The sequence below is a fragment of the Drosophila arizonae genome, chromosome 2 (genome assembly GCF_054131065.1).
Source record: "Drosophila arizonae isolate 15081-1271.41 chromosome 2, UAZ_ARI_1.0, whole genome shotgun sequence".
NCBI classification, from domain to species: domain Eukaryota; kingdom Metazoa; phylum Arthropoda; class Insecta; order Diptera; family Drosophilidae; genus Drosophila; species Drosophila arizonae.
In genome coordinates this window covers 33,865,040-33,885,002 of record NC_142922.1, presented here as the reverse complement: position 1 = coordinate 33,885,002, position 19,963 = coordinate 33,865,040, and the positions used below count along the sequence as shown (strand labels likewise).

At 48.4% G+C, this 19,963-nt stretch overlaps 1 protein-coding gene across 8 annotated transcripts in view; it reads left to right on the top strand.

Moving 5' to 3' along the window:
* The window catches only part of FoxP (forkhead box transcription factor P), a 192,996-nt gene that overhangs the window by 66,216 nt on the left and 106,817 nt on the right, over nt 1-19,963 (top strand). For all 8 annotated transcript variants that reach the window (XR_016268517.1, XM_089461915.1, XM_089461913.1 and 5 more), the window contains exon 6: nt 1,360-1,436. Coding sequence is in view for 7 of the 8 variants with exons in the window: in XM_089461915.1 (XP_089318041.1) it covers nt 1,360-1,436 (77 nt within the window). In the remaining variant the exon portion in view is untranslated. The remainder of the gene's footprint in view (nt 1-1,359; nt 1,437-19,963) is intronic.

The following is a 19,963-nucleotide window of genomic DNA, read 5'->3' as shown; positions in this document are numbered from 1 at the left end:
GCGGCAACGCCCTCTGTGGTTGCTGCGGCGATCGCTGCAACGAGGAACGGCGCGCGAAAACTTGCAGCTCCTCCTCCATCATGGCCTCCATATTGCTTCGACTACCACGGCGTGAAGCCTGTAGTGGGCACAGCCTACTAATATAATTTGAGTTTAGAGACCGCAGTAGCTTAAACTCAACTTAACTTCAGCAAGAGCCCGAAAGTATGCACTACTTTTAATGCCTGCTACCTCACACCAGCAGCTAGGTTGCTGTCTTTGCTGAGACTTAGCAACTCACCAAAGTTAGTGAGCAGCTGATTGTCCGCTGCAATTTCCAGCACTACTAACAGCTGTTAGAGTGAATGCACCTGATTTTTTATTATTTGCACAAATGTGACGCCTAATGTGACAAATCTTTTCGCGCTTAAAAAAAGAAAGGGAAAGAGGAAAGCCCTGACGCCAAAAACAGTGACGCTATTGCCCCTCTCTCTTGCACCACCGGATTGTACCACTGGGGTACTCCGCAAGACCGCCGCGAAGTAAGTCTTTGATAAATTTTTTGCCGTCGCTGGGTGCGTCGCGCCCACAGCAACCACGTTGTCTACAGCTCTTTCCACTTTCACAGGAAAAAACACAGATCAAGCTATTGTCCACGGTGGAACACGATGACGTCGACTCCACGAAAACGCAACTCGAACTCGTGTATGCGTATGCGTGAAAATTATTGAAATAGCTATTGCTCGAAGGGTTCAGGGGATCTCGTAGTCGGGCAGTCTCGACTAGAGCTTTCTTACTTGTTAAAGATTCAGAATTTAATTTATATATTTTTAAATCTATAAAAATGTTGCCTTGCGTGCTATCAATACCTATTAATTAATTGAATCGTGATAAAAGTGTGCGTACATGCTCGTTACATATAAATATTTGGGAGAGCAAAGAGCACAGAGCAAAGAGAGAGAGAGAGAGAGAGAGAGAGAGAGAGAGGAAGAGCAAGAAAAAAAGTTAAGCGTAGAGGCATCTTTTGTTCAACTTTCGACCATATCGGACGAGCGCATAAAGCGAAATGATTGTACTTTCATATATTTTCGTAGCCCGAATCTAAAAGTGACGAGCCAAACAAATACGAAGTCACCTGGTATTGGAATAATCGAAAAAAAAGTCTGTAAAAAGCTTTACACTGCGTGTCCGGTCTAAGTGTTCTCTGGTTAGTGCAAAAACGTATCATACGCTGTATACATACTATGTATACCAAATGTGACAAATTTTAAATGTGTATGCATATGTATAATAAACATTTTTGGTGCCAGCTGTGTTTTCAGTCGATATCGCCTACAACATTTTTACTTCTTTTACTGACAAATTATTCTCAATTTTCAGAAATTCAACGCAATAGGGAATTTTATAAAAATGCTGATGTGCGTCCCCCTTTTACATATGCATCCCTTATCAGACAGGTAAATTAAAACTAATAATGTTTATTAAAATCAGTTTTTAACAATTAAGACTGTTCTAGTCGAGACTGCTCGACTAGGAGAAACCCTGAACCACTTTATTTATGAGCACATACATTGGTGATATAAATTTATTACTGGTTTTCGATAATGTTTTTAATCGATAACAAAATAACGGGGCAAGTTATGGCTATTTAAAACAAAACTCAATATGCGCGTGCTATACACGGACCTAGGAAAAAAATTTCAAGTCTCTAACTCTTATATCTTCTGAGATCGACGCGTTCAAACATATGGACAGACGGACGGATGGACAGACGGACAGAGCTAAATCGACTCAGCTCGTCGCCCTGATCAAGAATATAGATTCACATTCACAGCCCAAACGCTGTCAACCAGAGTATATAGTGCAATTTTCAAGTCTAGTGCGCAACAAAAAACAGGGCATGATCGCACTAAAATTGGAAAACATTGATAGCTACTGCTATCATCATCGCATCATTGCAGCTAGAATCTTCAAATTACATACAAATATATATTTATATACATATATTTTATACCGGCTTCAAGCTAGCAGCAGATCAGCGCGATTTTCCTATACATGTGCACACACTCTTCGTCCATTCTATGCGTACGGACAGAAGCGCGCCTTTTCGCACATTCTTAGAATTTCAATTGATTTCTGGACTTTCTAGCCGTTACTGTAGTTTTTCAGATGACGCGCTGTTATTAAGTAATTCTATTTTATCAACAGAAGCGTCGGCGATCCTTATTTTAGCTATTTTGACAAACATGCTGTTTGGCTTGGGTGCGAGTTCAAATCCCGGGGAAAACTCTTTTTATATTCATTCACGAAAGTGAAATGAGTATATTGGTTTTGTGCAATGTCCGTCTTGCTGTCTGTCCGTCTGTTCGACTGTTCGTCTGTCCGACTGTTCGTATGAACGCAGTTTATTTCGACGCTATTGAAGCTAGAGACTTTAAATTTGGAACGCATACTCGTGTATATCTCCGATTTATAAAATGTAAAAAAATGTCCCACTAGGGGCGTGGCAAATCGGAAAATGCATTTTGCGACATACCAGAAATCATATTAGATGAAGAGCTAGAAAGCTAAAATTTGGAATGTAGGTCCGCATCGATCACTTAAGATTACAAGCTATGGCGGATATATCTATGCCTATTATGGGCGTGGAAAATCGGATAAAACTCTATCTCATAGAGTTTTAAAGCTACAGCGCTGAAATTTTGTACGTAGGCTTATATTATGATTCTTTAAAGAATAATGAAAATTTTATGTCTATCCGTAATATAAGCCTAAATTTCGCATTGTACTGAAACCTAATTTTTCTAAGTCGCGTTATATCGAAACAGCGTTGTATAAGACCGCGTTATACAATGGATACCTGTATGTAGCTATATTTGTATGCCTGTGTGCGTAACTTGACTGTTGCTGCCTGTGGAGGAGTGCTGCCAGAATTCGCCAAGCAAAAATTGCTAGATTTGGGGAAAAAAGTTGCCAAAAATTGCTCAAAATTGCTCAAAATTTTTAATTTATAAAAAGCTTAGATATACGAGTACAAAAATAAAAATAAAAATGCAAAGCTCTTAAATTAATAAGGAACATGGTCTTAAATTATATAATATTATATTTACATTTAACTACAAAATACTTAAAATACTATCTAGTTCGTCAGCTTCTTCACATAAATCGGTGTACTTCTCATTGCCACTAATTTGGGTCAAGTACTCATATGGCAGAGAATAATTATGGCAACATTTTCCGTGACTTTGCAGTCCATACCTGTTAAAATGATTGAAGCTCAATTTTTTTTGCACACGAATGTCAGTGGACTCGTCCAACAGAAGACTAAAAGTTGAGTTTCCGAGGTCGGCTCGCAAGTCGTCCATGAAATGCACTGCGAGTACATTTTTAATAATGTAGGTGCATTTCGTTCGACCTAATTTGATGTTTGCAGCAGCTTTGCAAACTGAAAACTGCTCCACACATAACTGCTAAAACAATATTTTAAATTGCTAGATTTGTGGCTAATAGCATTTAAAAAAACGCGTTGATTTCAGAAGATACAAGAGCTAGAGACCTCAATTTTCAAAATGGGATCTCGTAGTCGAGCTGTCTCGACTACAGCTTTCTTACTTGTTATACCCTTGACCCATTTTCAATCGGAAATAAGGGCATAATGGTTTTGTAAAAATGTATGTAACAGGAGGCGTGGCAGACCCCACAAAGTATATATATTCTTCATCAGGGTGCCGAGCTGAGTCTATTTGGCTCTGTCCGTCTATACGCCCGTCCGTCTGTCCGTATGTATGAACGCGTCGATTTCAGAAGATACAAGAGCTAGAGACTTCAAATTTTTTTTTAAATGTCCGTATTTACAGCGCTGATATCGAGCTTAACATTAAATATCGATAACTCATCCCGATCTTTTTCTTATCGAAAAAAACCGTATCGAAAACCAGTTATACAATTATATCTTCTACACCTTTATTGCCAGAGTCTCAAAATTTGTAATGTATACTTATATGCAATTTATACAGTTTCGGTTTTTGTTAATATTTACCCCACACCCCTATATCCAACCCATCGCCCACACCTTTGTAAATATTTCAAGTACTAGAGACGTGTGCTTTGGAATGTACACACATTTTCACCATATGATTACGCCCTGGAAAATTCATTAAGATTGTACGTCTAGAAATTAAATTATTCAACAAATAAATTCTTATAATGTTGCCCACACTGAAGCGCAGTCCAAGCGCAGTCATTGCTTATTGCACAGTTAGCAGAGCGTGCTCTAATACGTGCGTGTGTATGTTTGTGTGCCGAAAAGAAGTGCAGAGTGATTAGTATATTAGATTAGAGGGTTCAGTATATCTCCTAGTCGAGCAGTCTCGACTAGAGTCTTCTTACTTGTTATACACTGAGCCCATTTTCAATAGAAAATCAGGGTATAATGGTTTGTTGAAATGTATGTAACAGGCAGAAGGAGGCGTGGCAGACCCCACAAAATAGACATATTCTTGATCAGGGCGACGAGCTGAGTTGATTTGGCTCTGTCCGTCTGTCTGTCCGTCTGTCTGTCCGTCCGTCTGTCCGTCCGACTTGTGCTTTGGCAAATACATGTATATCCATGTTAAAATCATAATCTGAAAGTTTCATGAAGATCGTATGTCCACAAAAAAAAGTTATTAAACAATTAAGTTCTCATAGTAAGCGCACACTGCAGCCCATGCGTGTTTATGCGTGGGTGCTTGGGTGTGTATATGTGTGTGTATGTGTTTGTGTATGTGTGTGTGTTTTTTTTTTTTTTTTTTTTTTTTTTTTTTTTTTATATTCATTTATTGAGAAAATAACAAATTACAAGTTGCGTGGTGGCTAGGATAGCGCGCGGTGCTTGCGGGACGGCCGTAAAGCATTGCTTCGCAAGCACTATGCGCTACCTTAGCCTGGGACAGCTTGTCTTCTCGATCGCTCGACTCTGCGGAGCTCCATCATCACCGTGGCCGCGAAGGTGCTTGTTAGTTCCCAAGCTTCCTCCGATTCCAGCATGGCGTTGACTAAGTTGTCCGCTCGGATGGAGCGGCCCACTGCCTCTTCCAGACGACGCCTCTCCTCCAGGAACCGTCCACATTCGAAAAGAATGTGGTTGGCGTCTTCCACATGCCCTCGCTCGCACCAGGGGCACTCGTCAGATTCCTCGTGGCCAAAGCGCTTCAAATAGCTCCGAAAGCATCCATGACCCGAGAGGATCTGCGTAAGGTAGAAGTTAACCGCGCCATGTTTGCGGTTAACCCATGGTTCAAGCTCCGGGATGAGCTTGTGCGTCCACCGCCCTTTAGCTGAGCTATTCCACCTTCTTTGCCATCGTGCGATGCTGTTCGCCATGACAGCGTTGAGTCGCGTAGGCCCGTGCGAATTCCGCTCCACGGCTTCGGCGACCAAATACTCCAGTGGCTATGATGAGCGCCGCGTCATCGGAGATAGTCCTGAAAGCGCAGCTGACTCTGATTGCGCTCAGCCTGTAGATCGCGCAAATTCCTCGGCTGTAGCTCGGCGTTGCCATCGCTCTTGCCCATATTGGCGCAGCATAGAGGATGACGGACCTAATGACGCTCATTAGGAGGAGACGTCGTTGCTGTTTAGGTCCCCGCGTGTTAAGCATGATTCTCGAGAGAGCTCTACAAGAGTCAGCTGCCTTTTTATGCACATTGTAAGGTTACAATTTTACAGGTTATGTTTTTCAGCCGGGGTCGGAGTCTCAGTCTGCCCAGGGCCACAACTTACAAGACATTTGTAAATTAATACGGGACTACACGTGGTTAGAGAAATGGGAGAGGGTGGGGAGTCATTATGTATTAAATGGCCGCGCAGCCCGAACTCGCCGACCACGCCCGCACACGCTTGCACGTGGGATGGCTGCAGCGATCGAGTGGCGCGATCAAGCGCACTCTAGATTGCTGGGGTCGGGGCTACAAAGGCATATTGCGGGGTATTAGTGGGGCTACTATCATTGGTGGATCGCAGATCGAGGAACGCCCAGCGTTGTCGCCGGCGTTCACTCCAGACCACGCGATTTTGTGTGCCAGAGTTTTGGCCTTCTGGCGAACAGGATTGCCCTCGTTCTAACCACCAGTTAGTGTTGTTATTATTAGTAGATTAGTGTTGTCAAATCAACTACAAATGAGTACGCAATCATTTCTATAGACACATTTAACATTTTTATTCCATATTACCTTACGCTCTTTACCCCTCGTTTATCTGTTTCTTATTTTCTCCGATATCAACTGCTCACATCGAGAGCTCAAAACTCACTAAATACTGCACGCAGCTTTCAAGCCTCTTCTGCCGCTGTGCAGATTTTACCACGCGACCAGCAATGCAATTCACCACCGCGAGCTTTCGAGCTGCACGGTTGCATTGCTGATCGCGTGCCCGCCCACTAATTTGAATTTTGCCTACTATCTAAAGCTAACGACTATGACACCTATATCTACTTAACTATCTAACACTTAGCCTACTTACTATCTACCAAAATAATCAATGACTCCAGAATGTAAACTTAATGGCTACAAAACTACAGATATAAACTTAATGACTATAATCCAATTCATTTCCTTTCACTATCTTACATGCTACGAATATAACTCACTAACCAACTTACTTACTACAAATATAACTTACTACTAACTTACTCACTACAAATATAACTTACTACTAACTTACTCACTACAAACTCCAGTAAACTCGACAGCTAGAATGCAATATGTAAGGTGGGCAAAAAGGCCACCTTACACCCCCCCCCTTACTTCGACAGAGCGACTGTGACGCCCCCCGACGAATTGATGGTCACCGTGTATGACCGTTCCCCCGCCGCAACCCGGAAACGGGTTCTCCTGTGCTGCCGTCTGCGCGTTTCCACTTCCCGCCTCAAGAGTTGGATCACCTCCTCGCTCAGCTCGGCGCCAGCAGGGCGTATCCTCCAGTTGACGGGGATCAGTGGCAACATCCTCAACGCTTCCACGTCCTCTGCGCCCAGCGCGTCCTCGAGGCTCACCTCCCATCCATCCAACAGCTCCGCCATGTCTGCCAATAGACGCCTCTCCTCGCTCTCCTCCGTCGACTCGCCTCGACGCTGGTCGCGTTCTCGGCCGCTCTCAGCCTGGCTGCGCTCTCTGCGCTGCCGACGCACGGATGGGCCCTCGGCGCCGTCCGTTAGATTCCTTTGACTGGCCGGGGCGCGGGTGTCCGGCTCGCGAGCGGGCACTGGTCGTCCTCTCCGTGTCGCCGACGACGCTTACGCCTGGACGCCTGGCCTTGATCTGCCGGGCGTTCTGCGCTGGACTGCGACGAGCATGACAGGCGCCGGTTTTCAACCGCGCCCGGCGTATATCGCAACGTGACCCTGGCGGCATGGTTCTGGCGGCTGGTCCCTCTCAACGTCGGCGTCAGTTCGGCGTTGGGGAACAGGGTCTGTGGCGGTGTCCTCCTCAGGATTCGCGTCTTCCACTCGGACTTCCTTGTCGAAACTCCTCGACGCGCTCAGCTGCTCTGCTTCCGCTCCGTCCAGCGCCGCGGTCTCCGGGATGGGGTCCTCGACGGAGGGACAATGCTTCCTGCCGCCTTCCCACCCCCGTGACGGGGATCCATCGTCTAGCCTTCGGGGAATAGGGCTTGCAACGCAGCCTTCCTCGGGGCTCGCATCCTCGGCCTCGAACTCTTCGCCGAAACTTCTTGACACATCACTGTGCCCTTCCTCCACTCCGTCCCGCGTCGCGGTCTCCGGGGTGGGGTCCTCGACGGAGGGACCATGCTCCCTGCCGACTCCCCACCCCCGTGACGGGGATCTGCTGTCCATTTCTCCCGGTGGGAATTCTTCGTCTTCACTTGACGTCCACGGCGTCGGCGTCGCCCACCTCGACGGGGCTCCGTCCTCCGCACTTCTCCGTGCGTCCGACTTCGGGCTGCCCGGTGGGCTGGGCGGAGATGGCGGCTCCTCCACGAGTGGTGGCGTGGTGCCCCCCCTGGGCACCTGGATGTACACCGTTGTGTACCTGGCCTGCACCAGTTGGATAAGGCCGTCCATCCGGGTTGCCACGTTCACCGTCGAGCGGAGGACCGTGTGTACACGCCGGGGCGGCGCCCGCTCCCCTTGGCGACGGTAGTATTCCCTACCGAGCCTCGGGTCCCTCGGCCTCGGCCGACTCCGCGCCTCTCCTCTGGAGAACGGCTCCGTGCTGTCGCTGCTTGCGTCTTCGACTCGGACTGAGCCTTCGTCGTCGCTGCTGATCTCGATGACGTCCTCCATACTGTTACTTCCCTGTAAGTTCAGATTCTTTAGTCTTCTGTTTTTATTCGTGTTAATGACCGAAATGGCCCTCTAACTACTGCATTAGTGTTAGCGTTAATAAGGGGCTCTACGGGGAAGTTAGTGGTTGATGAGATGTGTAGATTTGTCAGGGCCTTTGGTTGTCTTCGTCGGGTACAGCGGGGCTCGTTCCTCGTTCCCCGTTTCCCCGGTCTCATTTTCCGGTATCGTGTCGCTTTCTTCGTCTTCTTGATGGAATGGCTTCAACTGCGCAATGTTGGCCACCCTTCTCTTACGTTCGCCCTCCTTCGCCAGGCGCACCACGTTGGGAGACAGGAACTTAATAACCTTGTAAGGGCCGTCGAATTTGGGCGCTAGTTTCGCCGCGAACCCTTCCGCCGCGTTCGACAATTGATGTTGTCGCAACAACACCACCGAACCCAACGCCGGTCTCCAGTCCCGCCGTCTCAAGTTGTATTGCCTGCCTTGATCCTTTGACGCTCGCTGCAAGTTACTGCGCACTATGTCGAAAATCTCCTTCATTTTGACTCCTTTGGCCTCGGGTCGGGTCTCTCTAGTCGCCGAACCGGGAGTGACTTCATCGTACAAAGCGGCGGGTAGGCGTGGCTCCCGCCCTAACATCAGGAATGCTGGAGTGAAGCCCGTGGAGTCGGCCACGCTCGAATTGATCGCCAGCGTTATCTCCGGCAACAGCTCGTCCCACGAGCTCTGGTGGCCTTCGATGTATTGGGCGATCATGGTCTTCACCGTGCGATTCGTTCTCTCCGTCGGGTTCTCTTGTGGTGAATAAGGCGCTGTGTACTGGAGTGTCACCCCCAGGGATTCCATGAACGCCTTGAAACTTCTGCTCGCAAATTGTACGCCGTTGTCGCAAACGAATGTCCTGGGTATTCCAAATCTGCTGAGTATACGTTCCCGGAACGCCAGTTGCAACAGAGCGGTAGTCGCTTTCCTCAATGGCACCAGCTCCACCCATTTGGCAAAAGCGTCGTGGAACACCAACAACATTGTGTTCCCACGCTTGGAACGAGGCAAAGGTCCCACGAAGTCTGCGCACAAGACCGCCATTGGCTCCGCCACCTGCCTGGTGAGCATATGCCCGGCCGGCTTTTGTTGCTCGCATTTGAATTTTTGGCACGTTTCGCAACACCTCACGTACTTGGCGGCATCTCGGAACATGCCCGGCCAATAGTACCTTTGCGCAAGTCGTGCTGCCGTCTTCCTCACTCCTTGATGTCCGGCCGTGGGAGCGTCGTGACACTCCCTCATCACTCTGCCCCTCAAGCCGCTTGGGACGCAGAGCTTCCATGGGATAAAGTCCTCCTCGTCTATCCTATGGCCCAAATTCCGGTATAACTGCCCGTTCTCCTCCACGTAATCCTGGAACTTCTCGGGCTCCTGCACGATCCTCTCACGCATCCTCTTTATCCACCCGCAAGGGGGATTTTCTTCCACGGCCTGCTCGCAACTGTCTATGGGCTGTCGGGACAATGCGTCTGCCACTACGTTTAAGCTTCCTCGACGATAACGTATGTCGAACTGGTATTGCTGCAACTCTAGCGCCCACCGAGCGATCCTGCCCGTGGGACTCTCTATGGAGTTGAGCCATTTCAGCGCTAGGTGATCCGTAACCACGTCGAATCTGTAGCCTTCCAGGTAGCATCGCATCTTTCGGATCGCCCAGACGATCGCGAGGCACTCCTTCTCCGTGGCCGAGTAGTTTAGCTCCGCCTTCAGTAACTTCCGGCTGGCGTATGCTATCACCCGCTCCTGCCCCTCGACTTCTTGCGTCAGCACTGCGCCGAGGCCGTAGTCGCTGGCGTCGGTTTGCAGCACGAACTTGGCCGAGAAGTCGGGACAGGCCAGAATAGGTGCGGTTGTCAAACTCTCCTTAAGCTTCTGCAACGCCTCCTCCTGCTCCTCGCTCCAGATCCACTTCTGGCCCTTCTTTAGCAGCTTCGTCATCGGTTGTACCAGTGACGCGAAGTTTGGTACAAAGCGTCGATACCACGATGCCATCCCTAGGCACTGCCGCAGTCCCTTGAGATTCGAAGGTGATGGGAGGCTCTGGATCGCCTCGACCTTCGCGGGATCAGTACAAATCCCCTCTCCGCTTATCACGTGGCCAAGGTATGCCAACTCCTCCCGAAAGAAACTACATTTCTTTCTGCTGAGTCTGAGATTGGCCTTTCGCAACCGCCGGAAAACTTCCTTCAGGTTGGCCACGTGTTGCTCCTTCGTTCTCTCCGATGACCACTATGTCGTCTAGATACGCAAACGCGTGAGGCTCCATGTCGGGCCCGATGACCGTATCCAATGCCCTCTGGAATGTCGCCCCCGCCGAATGCAAACCGAATGGCATCACTCGCCATTGGAACAATCCTCTGCCTGGTACGGTGAACGCCGTGTATTCCCTGCTATCCGCCGCCATTGGGATCTGCCAGTAACCGCTCTTTAGATCCAGCGTGGATATGAATCGTGCGTGTCTTAACTTCTCCAAACTGTGAAGAATCCGCGGAACAGGGTACGCATCCGGGACTGAGTGAGCGTTGAGCTGTCGATAATCTACGCACATGCGCCAATCCCCAGCCTTTTTCTTGACCAAGACTATGGGTGCGCTGTGTGGGCTCTTCGACGGTTCAATCGCTCCAGCTTGAAGCAGCTCGTCCACCTGTTCGTCGATCACCTTTTGCATAGCCGGATTTTTAGGGTAGTACCTTTGCTTCAAAGGCTTGTCGTCCTTCATCCGGATGCTATGCTCAGCGATGTGCGTCACGCCTCTGAGATCCTCGAACAATGCCAACTCTGCCTCAAGGAATTCTTGCAACTCTTTCTCTAACTCGTCCGGCCACTCCTTGCTATTGGGCGCGGATCGTTCATGTCCTCCGTATTCGCTCTCTGCTGCCTCTCTTGTCAGTGGGCCGCCCTCGGGCTCACCTTCCCTCTCCAACTCGACTGATTTAAACTCCGGCGACCGCTCCTCGGGTCCGCTCCTCAAGTCCTCGCTCTGCTTCACAGCTCTCACGGGAGGCTCAGCTCCCCTTTTGTCCTCCATTATCTCGCTTCTGTCCTTTTTATCTCTCGTTGTCGCTGGGAGACTCCCTCTAAGTCTCTCCTCCGGCGTTCCCTTTGCCATTCTTTTCCTCTTGTCTCTGCTTTTCTTCCCCTGTTTCCTCTCTCCTCTTTTCTTGTCGGGCGGTGCACCTTGGCTCGACGATTCCTGAACGCCGACTGTCGACACCGTGATTGCCGACCTCGGATCCTCCTTCGACGTCGCGGCCTCGCGCGACACCTCTGGGCCCGACTCCTTCACATATCCTTTAGTGAGCTGGCCTTGCTCCCCAAAGCCGCTGCTGCCTTTCTCTCCTCTTCGTTTACTCGGTGGCGACGCCCCTTCTCCCACGTCGTCCACCATCCTCATTTCCAGCTCCGCGTTGCCACAACGCACCGTAGTGCCGATGGCGCATAGGAAATCCATGCCGAGGATGACATGGTCCAGCATGGTCGGCATTATCAGCAAATTTACTTCCGCCGTTTTTCCTGCCAGGCTCACATCTGTCCTCACCATCTCCGTCACGTTCAATGCTGATCCATCGGCCAACCTGATCCGCGACTCGATCTGGCAACGCTCGCCTCCTATCGTCCGCCGGCGCGCTAGCCTTCACTGACAAAACTGCGCGTGGCCCCGGTGTCGATCGTGGCGGTCATCCTTTGACCCCCGACCGTCACCGTCGCGACGATCTTCCACTCCTTCACTCGGAGCGGGTTTTCCTCCTCATCCCTCGTGTTTAATTGGCGCCGCTCCGCTCTCTTGGAGGGCGCCCCTGGCCGTTTCCCGAGCCGTCTCGTTCGCAGCACTCCCTCGCAGTCCGGCCTCGCTGACCACAGTGTCGACAAAACAACACCTGTGCGTTATGACACTCTCGCGCGAAATGTCCGGGTTGTGCACATCGATAACAAACTCGGCTTGGCCTAGATCCAGCGTCCTGGGCCATCATCCAGCTGGTTGCCTCCGCCGGCTGTGTCGCCGCCGGCGTCTCTGTCCGCCCCTCGGCTTGTCCTCCGGATCGGGGATCAGATGTCTTTGCGCGGAAGGGATTACTCTGCCGCACCTCCACCGGCTTGGGCCAGCTGGTCTCCACCGTAGCCTTCCTTCCTTGTTCTTTTTGTTGACTCCTCACGTTCTCGAACTCCGCGGCCATCTGGGTCAGCTGCGTTAGAGATGAGAAATCGTGCCTCCGTACGTACAATCTGTATTCTGGGGATGCGTTCTCGTAGGCCCTATTCAATTCTTGGGCCGGGCTGTATCTAGCCTGACGCATCAATAGACGCAGCTCAATCAAGTAGTCCTTGAAGGGTTCGCCTTCCCGCTGCCGGCGCGCCCGGATCTGATCCTCCAAACGCTCGAGGTATTGGGGAGGTAAGAAAAAGTCCAAGAACTCCTTCTTAAATTCCAACCAGGGCACATCTCTTAGCCCGCTGGTCAGGAACCACTTGGCTGCCTTGTCTACCAACACCTCGCTCAGTGCCCTCGGCATCCTGTCCAGCTCGATTCCATAAGTTATGGCTCGCTCCTCCAAGATCTCGACGAAGCCGAGGGGATCCGACCGACCGTCGTACTTCATTCCCCACTTCCTTACTTGCTCGGCGATATTCCAAGGCGAGTGCCTCTCTGGTGGCGGTGAGAGCGCTGGAGTCCGACGCTCAACACTCATCTCGCCTCCATTGCCGGACCCCTTCGACCTCTCGTCCCTCCGGCTCCCAGCCGTGCTGCTTGCCGTCGGTACGCTAAGCCTCAGCGGCGCTGTCGAACTAGAACCATTCTCCTGGATCTTTCGCAGATCGGGCTCTGACTTTTGGTATGCGCGGCCGCCCATGCTCGACATCGCACCTCCCGAAGAGAATCGTGCCTCCCATTCGGTCAGTCGCCCTTTGACCTCCGCCGAATAGCTACCGCCCTGGATGTAGGACGACAATCTCTTTCTTAAATCCTCCACGCGGCCCTCGTCGTCAAGGCCGAGATCTCGTGCAACCGCTATCAATTCTTCTTTGCAGCGCTGGTAAACCCAGCCGACGTTCAGTCCCGAACTGTGGGATGCCGCTCCTTCCATCCTTGATGCCTGGGTGCTCTGCGTTACTTTGGTTACTTATACTAACGATCTCCAGTCGTTTAGCTCTTCTTTTCTTTTCTCTCTTTTTTTTCCCCTTTTTTTTTTCTTCCGTTTTTTTCCTTTATTCTTTCTTTTCTTCTTTTATTGTTATTATTATTATTATTATTATTATTATTATTACCCTTTTTTTTTTTTTTTTTTTTTTTAATCTATCTTGCTTTATTTCGTTTTCTCTATTTTTCTTAGTATATTTTGTTTTATTTCGTTTTCTTTATTTTTTCTTAACCTAGTTTAGATTATTTTACTTTGTTTCATTTCCTTTTTTTTTTCCCCAATTTTACTTCTTAATTGATCTTATTTTTTTTTTTTTTATTTTATTTTATTTTATTTTATTTTATTTTATTTTTTATTTTATTTTATTTTATTTTATTTTATTTTATTTTATTTTATTTCATTTTATTTTATTTTCACTGGTCTCGGCCCACTGTCCACTCTCACGATCAAAATCGCCTCATGTCATATGCGCATCAAAAATCGCCTAGTGTCACATGCGCATCAACAAAATCGCCTCATGTCATATGCGCATTAGCAAAATCGCCCACGCTTGACCAATTACTCTCTCTCTCTTGATCTATTCTCGCATACATATATATGCATTCGCGCTCGCCTTCTCACTTGCACCTATGCATATATACATGCGCTTGCCCTTTTTCCTATGCACAAAACTCTTCACTCTCTCGCCAAGTACCCTTCACTCTCTCATGCCAGTATATATATATGTATATATGTATATGCCTACATACATGTGCGCATTCATCTATGCGCGCATCATGGAATATTCACCACTATTTACTCTTCACTAATTATATATATATGTATATATATATGCACACATATACACATACATATGCACATACACACATATATACATATACGTACATACGTATATATATGCACTCTTTATCGAACACTTTACTATTCACTCTTTCTATGTCAATTTTCATATGCCTGTATATGTACATATGCATACATACATACATACACGCATCTATGCACGCTTACATATGCGTGCGCTAATACCCTTCACAATTTAACTTCTCTGTCACCGGGTATATTCGCTCACAAACACTTTTACATTCAATTATTAACTTCTTGCTGCAATCACACTGTCTCTTAATGATGATTCATTTCGCTCACTTTTACCCCTTTCCAATTCAGCTTCTGGCTTCTTGCTGCACTCATGATACCCTTCTTTCTCTCTTTTTTTTTTTTTTTTGTTACTTACTCTCGGTGTGGGCGCATATACCCGTTTTATATCCTTACCACCTCTCTTCGCTGGATTTCGGCGACGTTCGCTATGCTGCCCCCGCGCGTGCATATGCTTGTGCATATGCGTCTTCGGCTGGCGCTTCTGCGTAACATTTTCGCGCGCACTGTACTTTTTCGGCGCCGCAACGGTTTTCTAATCCCGTTTTTTTTTTCTTTCTTTTCGCTCGACGCTTCTCGAAGTTTTTACCCTCGACCCCGTGGCCGTCGTAGGGTATATTCGATTTTAAATTTACGACACTTTTCGCGAATGTACTTAGTTTTTCTTAGTTTTTCTTCACTTTTCTATGCTCACTACCTTGCATGAAATAACCGCCACCAACAATTATACCATCACCTCTATTTGGGTATGCCGGCGGGATTTTACGCCGCCCGTATACCGCACTCTCTCTAGCCCCGCGTCCCTGCTCGGGCGCCACTTGTAAGGTTACAATTTTACTGGTTATGTTTTTCAGCCGGGGTCGGAGTCTCAGTCTGCCCAGGGCCACAACTTACAAGACATTTGTAAATTAATACGGGACTACACGTGGTTAGAGAAATGGGAGAGGGTGGGGAGTCATTATGTATTAAATGGCCGCGCAGCCCGAACTCGCCGACCACGCCCGCACACGCTTGCACGTGGGATGGCTGCAGCGATCGAGTGGCGCGATCAAGCGCACTCTAGATTGCTGGGGTCGGGGCTATAAAGGCATATTGCGGGGTATTAGTGGGGCTACTATCATTGGTGGATCGCAGATCGAGGAACGCCCAGCGTTGTCGCCGGCGTTCACTCCAGACCACGCGATTTTGTGTGCCAGAGTTTTGGCCTTCTGGCGAACAGGATTGCCCTCGTTCTAACCACCAGTTAGTGTTGTTATTATTAGTAGATTAGTGTTGTCAAATCAACTACAAATGAGTACGCAATCATTTCTATAGACACATTTAACATTTTTATTCCATATTACCTTACGCTCTTTACCCCTCGTTTATCTGTTTCTTATTTTCTCCGATATCAACTGCTCACATCGAGAGCTCAAAACTCACTAAATACTGCACGCAGCTTTCAAGCCTCTTCTGCCGCTGTGCAGATTTTACCACGGGACCAGCAATGCAATTCACCACCGCGAGCTTTCGAGCTGCACGGTTGCATTGCTGATCGCGTGCCCGCCTACTAATTTGAATTTTGCCTACTATCTAAAGCTAACGACTATGACACCTATATCTACTTAACTATCTAACACTTAGCCTACTTACTATCTACCAAAATAATCAATGACTCCAGAATGTAAACTTAATGGCTACAAAACTACAGATATAAACTTAATGACTATAATCCAATTCATTTCCTTTCACTATCTTACATGCTACGAATATAACTCACTAACCAACTTACTTACTACAAATATAACTTACTACTAACTTACTCACTACAAATATAACTTACTACTAACTTACTCACTACAAACTCCAGTAAACTCGACAGCTAGAATGCAATATGTAAGGTGGGCAAAAAGGCCACCTTACAACATATTCTAAGTGCTCGCGGAAAGTTAATCTTGTGTCTATCATGACACCAAGATATCTTATCGCCCTCTTTGACGCAATGGTGACGCTGCCGATCTTTATATTGGCAGTTTCCACTCTTTTGCGACTGCTGACTAGTACAACTTCGGTCTTGTGTGCCGCAAGCTCGAGCCCAGCTCCTGTCAACCAGCTTCGTATGCGATTGATACTTTCGCTGCACATATCCTCTGTATCTTTGAGCTCCTTTCCTATGGCTACGACAGCTACATCATCAGCAAAGCCAATGGTGTGCGCACCTGTTGGTAGTTCCAAGCGCAGTACGCCGTCGTACATGATGTTCCATAGGAGAGGCCCCAGCACTGAGCCTTGGGGTACTCCAGCTGACACTGTATGAGTTTGGGGACCCTCACTCGTGTTGTATACCAGTGTTCTTCCACTGAAGTAGCTCTTTATTATCTCTCTTAGATATTTAGGGATATTATATTGTGACAGCGCATTCAGTATCATATCCCAACTAGCTGTGTTGAAGGCATTCCTTACATCCAGGGTCGCGATGATGCAGTATTCCTTCGTCCCTTGCCTCCATCTGGTGCCTTGAATAGCGGAAGTGGCCAGACCGACAACTTTGTTAAGCGCGTCCGTTGTTGACCGGGCCTTCCGGAATCCAAATTGGTTTGGTGACAGGCCTCCGGCGCTTGCAATCGCAGTCTCCAGCCTAGAGCGGATCAGTTTCTCAAACACCTTTCCCATGGTGTCTAAGAGACAGATCGATCTGTACGAAGATGGCTCATCTAGTGGTTTGCCAGCCTTGGGTAGCAATACCAGATTCTGGGCTTTCCATTTTGCCGGGAACGTCTCTTGGATCAGGCATTCATTAAATAATTCGGCGAACGTACTTGGGTGCAAGGCGAGGGCTAGCTTTAGCGCACGATTTGGGATCCCGTCCGGCCCTGGAGCTGTGTTGGTTCTAAGACCTCGGAGAACTTCTGATATTTCTTCCTCTGTAACTAAAACAATTTCAGTGCTCGTTGAGCCCTGATCAGCAGACTCGGACTCAGGGGCGTGAATGGAGCTTAGACTTTCTGGAAAGAGTGTTTCCACAATCGATTTAAGCTCCAGACGATCCGTAGGCTGCACCTGTCTACCTGCGTATAGTCTTTTAACTACTATCTTATATGCCCTGCCCCAAGGGTCATATTCGGCTGAGTCGCACAACTGTAAAAAACATTCTCTTTTGCTTGCCCGAATGGCCTTCTTCAGCTGTCTTCTAGCTGCCTGGTAAGCTAACTGTTTCTCAAAAAACGTTGACCTACCGCGAGCCCGTTGGTAGCTTCTTCTCGCCTGGATGCATTTGCGACGAATGTCACCTATTTGCGTACTCCACCAATACGTAGGCTCATGTTGTCGCGTGAACTGCTTGCGATGTAACATGCTGCTATTGCAGGCACACTGTATTTGGGCTACCATTTGGCATGCTCTGGCCTCAGCATTACCAATTGTACCCAGAGACTGAATGGCCTCTGAAAAGACCGCGGGATCAAAAGTATCTAGCCGATACGACTCCCTCCACAATGTTGACGCCCTGGCAGGTGGCTCACCTATTGTGAACAGAAGTGCCGTATGATCGCTGCCTGTATAGCTATCGCAATGGCTCCATGTTGCTCCCCGAAAGACGGATGAAGTGACAAAAGTAATGTCGATAACAGACCCGTGTTGAGCAGTGCAACATCTAGTGTCGCGAAGATCTCCAGTAGGATACGACCTTTGGCATTTGTTGTGAGGCTACCCCATTCTAGCGCCTAGGAGTTAAAATCTCCAGCTATAATGGCCTTCCGACCTCTAGCATCCTCGGCAAGCTCGTCGAGCACCGTAGTGAATTCACTGAGCTGCATGCTGGGGGCCAGATAGCAACTGTAAAGCCATAAGTTACCATATCGGCCGCGTACGAACCCATTGAATGACTTAACATTCGAAAGTACGTTTGTTGAGTTGCCGCATACCCACAACGCAGCTTTGCCATTAACGTCTGTTGACCATGTCCTAGGGCAGCTGGTTCTACAGTGGTGAGGCTCACTGAGAAAAGCTACATCTATACATTTTTCCCTAATGGTCTGCTCTAGAAGATCTTGGGCAGCAACACAATGATTTAAGTTAAGCTGCAAAAACCTTAACATTTCATTTTACGAGCAGCTTCACGGTAGGATGGGCACTTGAAGCTGCCTGCTGAATGGTCCGTCTGCTTTTCACCTTTCCGGATGCAAAGGCTACATTTTGGTGGCTTGGTGCATGCTTTTGCACTGTGACCCATCTCTCCACACCTGAAACAGGCGCCCTTTAAGTCACAGTCGCTGCGACAGTTTGCTGCCATATGACCGTAATCGAGGCACTTGAAACAGCGTTTAGGCTGTTCCACGGCTCGGATACGGCATACTACCCATCCTATTCTAATTTTGGACAGCTCGAGTAGACTTTTAGCTTTCCCAATTGGAAGAGCAACCGTAGCTCTTTGCTGTCCACCAAAAGCTGGCCGAAGCGATTTGATAGCCTCAATGGGGAGTAAGCCATCCTTCAACTCCACCCTAATTGCCTCCAAGATCTCCTCTTTGCTCGCTAACTCAACTAGGTCGCGAATCTCAATTTGAGCCGATTCGGTAAGTGTTTTAACTACCGCTCGGTCACCCAAGGCTTTGCCTACAGCTTCGTGCAGAGCCTCAGCGCTATGCTCCGGCTTCCTACTAAGTTGCAACAAAAGGTCCCCCTTAGCTGTCTTCCTAATACCTTGGACGTCGCCGCTCAGATGCTTTAAATTTGGGTCGCTCTTGACTTCGCGAAGCATGTCCGCATAGCTGCAACCACCTTCACCTGAAACCGCGATGGCGTCACTTCTGGAACGTTTTTGCAGCGGCTTGCGTCCCTTAACAACCTACCAGCTGTTCGAACTCGTCTGTCGACCTGCCTGGTTGGTTTTATCGGCTGCAGCCCGTAGAGCCATTGGCTGTATTGGATTTGCTGCGCTTTTATTGTGCCTCGGCTTTTTCGAGGGAGTTTTTCTCTGCTCAGTGGCAACTTCCCTCGACCGCTTGGGCGAATTACTACCTGCTGTAGCACTAACGCTCGCTGTTTTAGCCTTCTCAGCTACTTTCTTGACCAGCGAGGTCTGCACCTCGCAGTCTTTGACCGGTCGGTTGCAGAACGCTTCGGCCGTCTTGTGGAGACTAACCAGCCTAGCCAGCTCCTCTCTCATTAGTGCATTTATATGCCGCTGCCCCCCAAATAGGGCAGACAAACCCTCTAGCGTAACTCCTATTTGAACTAACGCTTCTTTTAAAGACTTGGGTGCCTGGCACTCAGCCACTGGAGACTGATTACAAGTCGACGGCTGCGGCAACGCCCTCTGTTGTTGCTGCGGCGATCGCTGCAACGAGGAACGTCGCGCGAAAACTTGCAGCTCCTCCTCCATCATGGCCTCCATATTGCTCCGACTACCACAGCGTGAAGCCTGTAGTGGGCACTGCCTACTAATATAATTTGAGTTTAATTCTCTTAAACAAGCCCACAATTGTGGCCCATTTATAATAGTGGCTTCTTGGGGCACTGCTTGTGATATAAGTTCAAGGGCATTGATATATTCACTATTGACAAATTGCTAACCGGGGCTTTGCTGCCCGGCTTGCGTGTGCAAGCAAAACAGCTGTTTTTAAAATAGCATCTATGTATAAAGCATTGCCAGAATGGTGCT